The sequence below is a fragment of the Coffea arabica genome, chromosome 10e, assembly GCF_036785885.1.
Source record: "Coffea arabica cultivar ET-39 chromosome 10e, Coffea Arabica ET-39 HiFi, whole genome shotgun sequence".
Taxonomy (NCBI): domain Eukaryota; kingdom Viridiplantae; phylum Streptophyta; class Magnoliopsida; order Gentianales; family Rubiaceae; genus Coffea; species Coffea arabica.
In genome coordinates this window covers 16,139,938-16,150,360 of record NC_092328.1, presented here as the reverse complement: position 1 = coordinate 16,150,360, position 10,423 = coordinate 16,139,938, and the positions used below count along the sequence as shown (strand labels likewise).

The 10,423-nt window shown below is 39.6% G+C and overlaps 1 protein-coding gene across 1 annotated transcript; it reads left to right on the top strand.

Moving 5' to 3' along the window:
* The first annotated feature begins 333 nt into the window (after positions 1 to 333).
* On the top strand, positions 334 to 3,735 carry LOC140015139 (uncharacterized). Its single transcript, XM_072067034.1, has 5 exons — positions 334 to 572; positions 762 to 1,652; positions 1,872 to 2,153; positions 2,484 to 2,785; positions 3,197 to 3,735. The coding sequence occupies exons 1-5, from the start codon at positions 334 to 336 to the stop codon at positions 3,733 to 3,735; spliced, it is 2,253 nt and encodes a 750-aa protein (XP_071923135.1).
* The last annotated feature ends 6,688 nt before the right edge of the window (positions 3,736 to 10,423 follow it).

Genomic DNA, 10,423 nt, shown 5'->3' with positions numbered 1-10,423 from the left:
CTTTGGTATGTGAATACATGCGTTAAGTGTTTTATTTTCCTTTCCTTGATGTTCGTGTTGATTTTACTTACAAAAGAAAAATATATATAATGATAATAATGATAATAAGTAAATAAATAGCAATAGTTTCGATTAATTGCTCTATTTACATATAGGCATAACTAGGCTATGGATCGACGAGTTAGAGGTTGAGAACGTGGGAGATCAACTAGACAACACCCCGAGGGTGGTGGTGATAGGGAACCTGAGGTCAATCAAGATCAGGGTCAAGGGAGTGTCGCCAGAGACCCAGTGGCCACCGCAATCAATAGAATAACTGATGTACTAGAGCGCATGACTGAGCACCAAGCCCCGGGGGCAGTGCATCATCAAGGAGGCCCCATCGATACTGAGGATTGGGCATTAGAGAGATTCTTGAAGTTTGGACCTCCTAAGTTCTATGGAGGCCCAGAACCTGAGGTAGCAGAAGGTTGGTGGGAGAGGATCTCTGACATTTTTGCAGCTTTAAATTATACGGAGGAGAGACAAGTGACTTTTACAGCATTCCAGTTTGAGGGAGCTGCTCGTTCCTGGTGGAACCTAATTAGGGTTAATTGGGACAGGAACCATATTCCTAGGACCTGGGCGAACTTCACACGGGAGTTCAATGCCAAGTTTCTACCCCCTTTCATCCAAGAGAAAAGAGAGGATGACTTTATCAAGTGTAAGTAGGGGGCGGTAAGTGTCGCTGAATATGAGATTCAATTCACGAAATTGTCCAGTTTTGCTCCTGAATTGGTAGCCACGGAACAAAGGCGTGTAAAGAGGTTTGTGCAGGGACTAAACGTGGAAATCCAGGAGGGATTAGCTGCTGTTCAGATAGACATGTTTGTTGATGCTGTTGAGAGAGCTCAGAGGGTTGAAGTTGCTAGAACTCAAGTAAACTCCTTCCAGGCCAAGAAAAGAATTGGCCCTAGCAGCAGTCGGGAGCCGACTTATGCAAATGCTCCACCGGCTAAAGTGGGTCGAGGAACGGGTGGAGTAAATAGTCCTGGAGCACCACGAGGCGCTCTAGCGAGAGGAACTGGGGCAAGAGGTGCAGGAGGAAGAGATATCAGAGCTAGAGGAGGACCAAGTGGAAGGAGTCAAACTAGGAACGCCCCACAAGGAGGTCGTGCGACCACCCCTCAGGGAACTTGTGGGTATTGCAGGAGGACTGGCCATACTGAGGACGGATGCTGGAGGAAGGAAGGGAAGTGCTTGAGGTGCGGAAGCAGTGAACACCAGATTGCCGGTTGTCCAAAAATACAAGAAGGTGGTACCCCAAGTGCTAGACAAGCCACTTCTGGAGGAAATAGGCCGAAAGTTTCTGCCAGGGTGTACGCTATGGACGATCAACCTGTACCTGATTCCTCAGAGGTTGTGGAAGGTACTCTTCCAATCTTTCACCGATTAGCTAGAGTACTAATTGATCCTGGTGCAACTCATTCATTTGTGAATCCAATTTTTATGTGCGGAATTGATGTACAACCTGTTAAATTACCCTTCGATCTTGAAGTTAGGACACCTATGGATAATAGGAGTATAATCACTAGCCTGGCCTATAAGAACTGCGAATTCTGGGTTGGAGAGCGTAAGATGCTAGTAGACCTAGTCAGTTTGGACATAAAAGGGTATGACGTTATTATAGGAATGGATTTCCTAACTCATTACCATGCTAAGTTTGATTGTAGAGCAAAAGTGGTAGAATTTTGGATTCTTGGGGAAGCAACCCTGAAATTGGATGTGAAAGGTAGGTTAGCATCATCTACCATGATTTCGGGAGTTCGGGCAAGAAAAATGTTGTATAAAGGAGCGCAAGGTTTCTTAGCTTTCCTAATTAACGCTCCCAGTGACCAAGTAAAGTTGGAGGATGTACCAGTGCTAAGGGAATTTCCAGATGTGTTTCCCGAAGAATTAAAAACATTACCTCCGGAGAGAGAAGTGGAGTTTAAGATTGAACTAGTGCCGGGAATGGCCCCGATTTCTAAGACTCCGTACCGAAAGGCTCCCGCAGAACTAAAAGAATTGAAAATACAGTTACAGGATCTATTGGAGAGAGGTTTTGTTAGAGAAAGTGATTCGCCATGGGGCGCACCTGTTCTATTTGTTAAGAAAAAGGATGGAAGTTTGAGGTTATGTATTGATTATCGAGGATTAAATGAGGGTACAATTAAAAATAAATACCCTCTACCATTGATTGACAGCTTATTTGATCAGCTACAAGGATCAGTAGTTTTCTCCAAACTGGACTTGAGGCAAGGATATTATCAGTTGAAAATTAAGAAGGAAGACATACCTAAGACTGCTTTCAATACAAGATATGGACATTTTGAGTTCGCAGTCATGCCATTTGGGTTAACCAATGCACCAGCTGCCTTCATGGACTTAATGCAGAGAGTCTATAAAAAGTACTTGGATCAGTTCGTAGTAGTCTTTATTGATGATATCCTAGTATATTCTAGGTCACAAGCGGAACATGCTAAACACTTGAAGATAGTTATGCAGATCTTAAGGGAGCATAAATTGTATGCTAAATTTAGTAAGTGTGAGTTTTGGCTGGATGAGATTTCCTTTTTGGGGCATAAAGTTTCTAAAGATGGAATTGCCGTAGATCCGGCAAAAGTTGAGGCAGTCACAATGTGGAAACAGCCAGAAACTCCAACAGAGGTTAGAAGTTTCTTGGGTCTAGCAGGTTACTACAGGCGATTCATTAAGGACTTTTCGAAGATTGCTGGACCTCTGACAGAATTGACAAAGAAAAATAGTAAGTTCATTTAGACTCCAAAGTGCGAATCAAGTTTTCGAGAGTTAAAGAAGCGCTTAACATCAGCTCCTGTTTTAGCGTTGCCTGACGGAGTAGAAGGTTATGTCGTATACTCAGATGCCTCTAGGGAAGGTCTAGAATGCGTACTAATGCAAAAGGGTAAAGTGGTTGCCTATGCCTCTAGAAAATTGAAGCCTCACGAACAAAATTATCCAACGCATGACCTAGAACTGGCCGCAGTGGTCTTTGCCCTAAAGAAATGGAGACATTACTTGTACGGTGTGACCTTTGAAGTTTTTACGGACCACAAGAGCCTTAAGTACTTGTTTTCCCAAAAGGAATTGAATTTGAGACAAAGGCGATGGGTAGAATTTTTGGAGGATTATGATTGTTCAATAAACTACCACCCAGGAAAAGCCAACGTGGTGGTAGACGCTTTAAGTAGAAAGGCTCATGTAGCGGGGTTAATGGTAAAAGAATGGGACATGTTAGAAGAGGTTAGTAGTTGGAACCCTCGCTTGGAGAGATTGAAGATTTTATTTGGGAACCTGTCGTTGAAATCACCGTTGATGGAGCGTATTAAAGAGGCACAGAAAACGGACCCCACGATCCAGAAAAGGTTGGAGAAAGTGCAAAACGGAGAAAACCTAGATTTTAAACTAGGGTCTGAAGGAGAGTTAAGGTTTCAAGATCGAATTGTGGCTCCAGTTGATGAAGAGTTAAGGAAAGAAATTCCAGAAGAATCACATCGATCAAGGTATACTATACACCCAGGAGTGAACAGAATGTATCACGATGTGAAGGAATTATACTGGTGGGACGGTTTGAAAAAGGACGTGGCAAAGTTTGTACAAAAATGTCTGATATGCCAGCAAGTAAAAGCTGAACATCAGAAACCTTCTGGTTTATTGCAACCACTAGAAATCCCTGAGTGGAGTGGGACCACATAACCATGGATTTTGTAACGGGATTGCCTCGAAGTCGAAAAGGATTTGATGCGGTTTGGGTGATAGTTGACAGGCTTACCAAGTCCACGCATTTTTTACCTGTGAGTATGAGCTTTCCTTTGGAAAAAATGGCCAAGTTGTACACAGAAGAGATCATGAGATTGCATGGTATTCCTATGAGCATTGTGTCGGACCGAGATCCAAGGTTTGTTTCACGTTTCTGGCAGAAATTTCAAGAGACATTGGGGACCAAGTTGAGGTTTAGTACCGCTTATCATCCCTAAACAGACGGGCAGTCGAAAAGGACAATTCAGACTTTGGAGGATATGCTGAGGTCGTGTATATTGGATTTTGGAGGTAAATGGAGTCAGTATATGGCCTTAGTAGAATTTGCTTATAATAATAACTATCACGCTTCAATTCAAATGGCACCTTATGAAGCATTGTATGGGAGAAGGTGTCGATCTCTGATTCATTGGGATGAAGTAGGAAAGAAGAAAATTTTAGATCCGACGGTTATACCTTGGATGGAAGAAGCTCGTGAGAAAGTGAAAGTAATTAGGGAAAGGCTTCAAACTGTCCAGAGTCGACAAAAGAGCTACGCCGACACAAGGAGGAAAGATCTGGAATTTGAAGTAGGAGACAAAGTTTTTCTAAGAGTTAAACCCGTGAAGGGTGGAGTAGTGTTCAAGAAGGGTAAAAAGTTAAAGCCGAGGTATATTGGACCTTTTAAAATTTTGAAACGAATCGGAAAAGTGGCGTATCAACTGCAATTGCCTTCGAGCATGGCCAAGATTCACAATGTATTTCATGTTTCTATGCTCAAGAAATGTCACCCCGATCCAAGCCACGTGTTGCAATTAGAAGGTATTGAAGTGGATGAGTCATTAACTTATGAGGAAGGACCAGTTAAGATTTTGAAAAGAGAAGTAAAAGAATTGAGAAGTAAGAAAATTCCTTTGGTGAAGATTTTATGGAAAAATCATGGAATAAAGGAAGCAACTTGGGAACTGGAAGAAGATATGCAGAAGAAATACCCTGAACTATTTTATTAGAAGGTGAGAATTTTGAAGACAAAATTCATTTAAGGGGGGGAGGATGTGAGAACCTTGGGAAAAAAAATAATATATACATGTTGCATTTGCATTTTAGACTCTTAATAACCGTTACCATTGTTGGTTTTTAAATAAGTATGTGATCATAATTTTTATATATAACTAAGTTAATTGTGCAAATATTAAGTTACTTGAATCTTTCTAAGTTAAATTAATATTTCATGATGTAGAGTATTTTATTGCTTTAATATTAGATTATTTGAATTTCAATAGCTAATTTTAAGTGTTAATAACGTTAGGTGTTAACGGAAACCTAGAACTAAAACGAAATCGTTTTAAGTCAAAACTTTTTATAATTACGCTTAGGACGTTGAATCTCGATAGTTTAATTTTTGCGAGACTAGTAGGCATTCAAATTACATTCGGCGTAAATTTTGGAATTAGAATAGGATTGAGGACTTGAGTGGAAATTCGGATGAAATGTGAAAAGACCAAATTGGCCCTCCACCATCTCGGACTTACCATGCAACCACCAAAGCTTCATTGGCCAACTCTAAAACACAAACATTTTCATCTCTGCCGGATTGCCTTTCATTCTCCACTCACACCCTCCATCTCCTTCATCCGCGATTTGTCTCCCCATTTCAGCAACTCCAACACCCCACAACACCATTCCATTTCACTCCATTCCCTGCCTTGGTATCATCGACGAGAGGAAACCAGAGAGAGAGCTGTGCGAGTTGCGAACCTTGAACTGTCCGAGAGAGGGTGAGAGCAAGAGATAACCGTGCGAGCTTCATTACTTCCTCCATCACCATCGAGAGCTGCCATTTCATTCTTCACCCTCAACCAGCCGTGATCAATTCAATCACAACCACCACAGCTGCAACCACTGAACTCAGACCAACCATCCTCGCGTGCGTGAGCAAAGCCGAGAGGAGAGAAATATTTCAGCTGCCAGTCGCGTGTATTAATCTTCAAGCTGAGGTAATTTCTGGACTTAGATTAGTTGTTTATTGGTTGATGAAGCTGTTTAGGGGCATGCATGTGGGAATTGTGCGGCTGGAAAAAAGAATTGAGTTGCAAGAAAACTGGTTTGGAAAGAATTGAAGCTGCCGAGAGTTTGAGCTGGAATTGCAGCTTTAGTTTGTTAATTTGTGATAATTTGAGTTTAAATGTGTATTTAACTAACCAAAATCTGGATGATCAAGCTCTGCATGAGGTTAATTAGCCTTGATTAAGCAAGAAAGTTGTAGGAACACAAAATCTGCTTGCATGCAAGCTAACCGAGAAGGATCGAATGAATTTCTGGTTGGATGATAATTTTTTATGTTGTCCGCACTTGGTTTGGATCAAAACTGATAGATAGTTAATTATTTTGATCATGCATGAAGCTGATGTGAGTCGTGGTTAGAGAAAAAGAAAGAAAAAAAAAAAGAAAAGATGAAATCTGAATTTTTCGGCAGAGAGAAGGGGTTGAACATTTGATTAGTTTTTCTTCGAATTTGTAGCTAGGATTTTCGTGTGGGATGTTTAAGATTTACTTGTAGCTTGCTAATCACCTTTTGCATTTTAGATTTAAGTGTGAAATGGAGAGATTATTGGAGGAATTCCTTGCTTTAAAGATGGATTGCTGCTGAAAATTTTCAGCATGGCTGAGAGAAGGAAACAGAATTTTATCCAGCTTTCCTTTTGAATCTTTGGCTGTAAATTTCATATTGTTGCACAAGATACACCGTAGCATGATAACTCCACTCTGCATGTTGAGCTGGAGTGGAAAAATGAAGAATTTGTGGAGAAAGTTTCACATTTAAACTGTCAAATTGTTGGAAGATTATATCTTAGATGATGTCAGATTTATGGGGACGTCTTGGTGGAAGAATTTGCTGGAATTACTTGTTATTTGATTCATTTCATGTTGGACAGATTATAAGCCATATGTTTAGTGTTTCTAGCAAGTAAAAGATGGAGTTAATGGATATCTAGAATTAACATTTGCTGGAATTTTTCTTGACTATCGAAACAAGAAAGGAAAAATCTGAAATTCTAGAGTTAGTTGTGGGTAAGCTAGCCGTGACTTATCTTCTGTGTTTGAGTTAAATTTCTGGTTGATTGTTACAAGGAATGATTGTTTGTCGTCAAGAGCTAATGGTTGATGAAGCTCTTGGCCATTTGAGTAATTTTTGCAAGAGTTTAATTTTGGGAAATTTGTTCAAGTGGTTGGCTGAAATGTACTTGGAAGGACCATGGGTTGTGATTTGGGTTTGTTTTGATACCTTGGACTTTCTTTGTTGAATTTTATTTGGAATTGAATCTGTTGAGACCTAGGGCTAATGATTGATGAAGCCCTAGTGAAATTGATGTTTGAATTGTGTTTTGGCTATTTTGGCAACCGGGAATACAATGTGCAAATGATTTGAAATTGTGAAATCCTTTTTGGTCTTTTGAATTCGAGTATTTTTTATCAAGCTTTATTGAAATATTTTGTCTTAATATTAAGTTATATAAATTGAGAATAGCACGTTAATATTAAAATTTAAATGACAGGACTTTTAAAACCTTGCTAACTAGTTAATTCTTTTCTTTGCTTAAACTTGTTTTATTACTTTTAGGAAATAATTGTATTAACTTCTAAACTTTAAGTTTTTCGTTAAATTATTCCTGACTAGTTGTTTTGATGAAAATTGTTAAAAACATGAGATTTTAATAATTATAAAAAGAAAGGCTTAGAAAACTTGTTCGGCAAGAAAACTTGTTTGAATTAAATTGATTTTAGTTACTCTCTAGAAAGAAAAGTATCTTTAAAGAAATCATACGAAATATTTTATCGCTTTATCAGCTTTAATTCTAAGAGATTTATTAATTTATTCCGAGAAAATAAACTAGTTATATACCAGATAATATTTTATATAGTAAAACTTACAGTTTTTAAAAACTTGGTTTTCTAGGGTTTAGCGAGGGCGTGGACTTGGATTCCCAGCTTGACTTTTGAGCCTCAATTTTGGTGAGTGTCTGTGCTTGTTCTATGGCTAAAGTGTTAAAGTGCTTTCTTGACTTGTTATGTGATAATTGGAAAGTGGTTTTCCTGAACCATCGAAGTGGCAGTGTGTACTTTATCGCACTAGCCTTTCGAGTGGTGACTTGCTTGAAATGTTTTCTCGAATATCTTGCAATTGTTGACTGGAGCGTAGACTCGTCAACTAATCTACCAGGCAGGGGAATGTACCACACCTTAGGGTGGGAGGGCCTCTTATCCTGACTTGGTAAAAACGTGTTGTGACGTCGTTGGGTGAATCCCTCGACTAGTTTATAATGTGACGTCGTTGGATGAATTCCTCGACTAGTTTACAAAAGGTATACTCGAGTAATACCAAACTCTCTCGTGAGGTGTACGGGCCCGGTGGGAGTAAGTTAGTTGGAGCGTGTTAAGGAAAAATAATGGATCTACATGGACTTTAGATAGTGAGAGTTGACGGAGGGTCAACTGCGATTAATTTTGATCAAGTTCGTGGAAATGGCTCCTGAGAGCCCCTGTATCCTACCCTGTGCTGTTATATGCTTTTCTACTTGCTGAATTTAAGCTTGAAGATTATTTACTACTTGTGTTATATGATTGCGTGTTTTTGGGCACCACTGAGCTTTAGCTCACCACACGATATTTATTTTTCTTAACAGGTTTTGGCATTCGAGAGATTTGAAATCTTCTTTTGGCTTTTGTAAATATTGTTTCGAATCGGTCTATGTATCTTTTGTTTTGGGTTGCCACTTGAAGCTGGAAAAGTGCAAACCCTAAGTTTTGGCTTGTATGAATTTATTTGTAATTTTCAGATTTCACTTTGTGGTTTGTATTGTATAAGTGTAGTTATGTGTTAGGCTAGTTGGAGATGTACCAAGGGTGAACTTACAGATGTCCAATGTCAATGTTATTTCTGAAGTTAATGTGTTTTAGTATTCCGGCCGTTTAAAGGTGTGACATGTTCGGATGACGAATTTTGTTTCGGTTTAAGTTATACGTGGAAAGGGTTTAGTCGGTTTTCTTGCGTGAGTCCTGGCGAGAGCTAGGCAGGCGACCCGCCAACCCTCTGGTTCGCCTTAGGGAGAAGTGGGGCCGCCACATGGGATATTCCCAAGCTTGCCAAAATTTTAACTCCAATTGAGATTTCAATTCGATAAAACGATTAGTGGGATATTTCCAAACCTACCGAGATTCCAACATCAACAATCAAATCCAACACGATAAACGGTTAGTGGGATACTCTCAAACCTGCCAAGATTTTAAATTCAACTGAGATTCCAATTAGATAAAACGATTAATGGGATACTCCCAAATCTATCGAGATTTCATCCTCAACAACCAAATCCAACACGATAAACGGTCAGTGGGATGCTCTCAATCCTGCCAAAATTTTAACTCCAACTGGGATTCCAATTCGATAAAATGGTTAGTGGGATACTCCCAAACCTACCGAGATTTCAATCTCAACAACCAAATCTAACGTGATAAACGGTCAGTGGGATACTTCCAAACCTGCAAAAATTTTAACTCCAACTGAGATTCCAATTCGATAAAACGGTTAGTGGGATACTCCCAAACCTACCCAAATTCCAACCTCAATAACCAAATCCAACACGATAAACGGTCAGTGGGACACACCCAAGCCTGCCAAAATTTTAACTCTAACTGAGATTCCAATTCGATAAAACGGTTAGTGGGATACTCCCAAACCTACCCAAATTCCAACCTCAATAACCAAATCCAACACGATAAACGGTCAGTGGGACAAACCCAAGCCTGCCAAAATTTTAACTCTAACTGAGATTCCAATTCGATAAAACGGTTAGTGGGATACTTCCAACCCTACCAAGATTCCAACCTCAACAAGCAAATCCAACACGATAAACGGTCAGTGGGATACTCCCAAACCTGCCAAAATTTTAACTCCAACTGAGATTCCAATTCGATAAAACGGTTAGTGGGATACTCCCAAATCTACCGAGAATCTAATCTCAACAACCAAATTCAACACAATAAACGGTTAGTGGGATACTCTCAAGCCTGCCAAAATTTTAACTCCAACTGAGATTCTAATTCTATAAAACGGTTATTGGGATACTCCCAAGTCTACCGAGATTCCAACCTCAACAACCAAATTCAACACGATAAATAGTCAGTGGGATACTCCCAAACCTGCCAAAATTTTAACTCCAACTGAGATTTCAGTTCGATAAAACGATTAGTGGGATACTCTCAAACCTACCGAGATTCCAAGCTCAACAACCAAATCCAACACGATAAACGGTTAGTGGGATACTCCCAAACCTGCCAAGATTTTAAATTCGACTCAATAAAACGGTCAGTGGGATACTCCCAAACCTGTCAGGATTTCCAAATCCAACATGAAAGAACGGTTCTAATGTCAAATTGATTAAGAAATTAAATGTGATTGACAAGAAGGGGGGATAAAAGGGTGCGCGGTGGACGTTGAAACATCGCCAACAAGAAATTAAGTTTGATTTGATTTGATTTTTATTTATTTATTTTTCTTCTTTTTGATTTTTGATTTTTTTTTTCTTTTTCGGGAGAATCTTTTCAAAAATAATTTGCCCCAGTTTCAACCAATTATCATACCACCGAT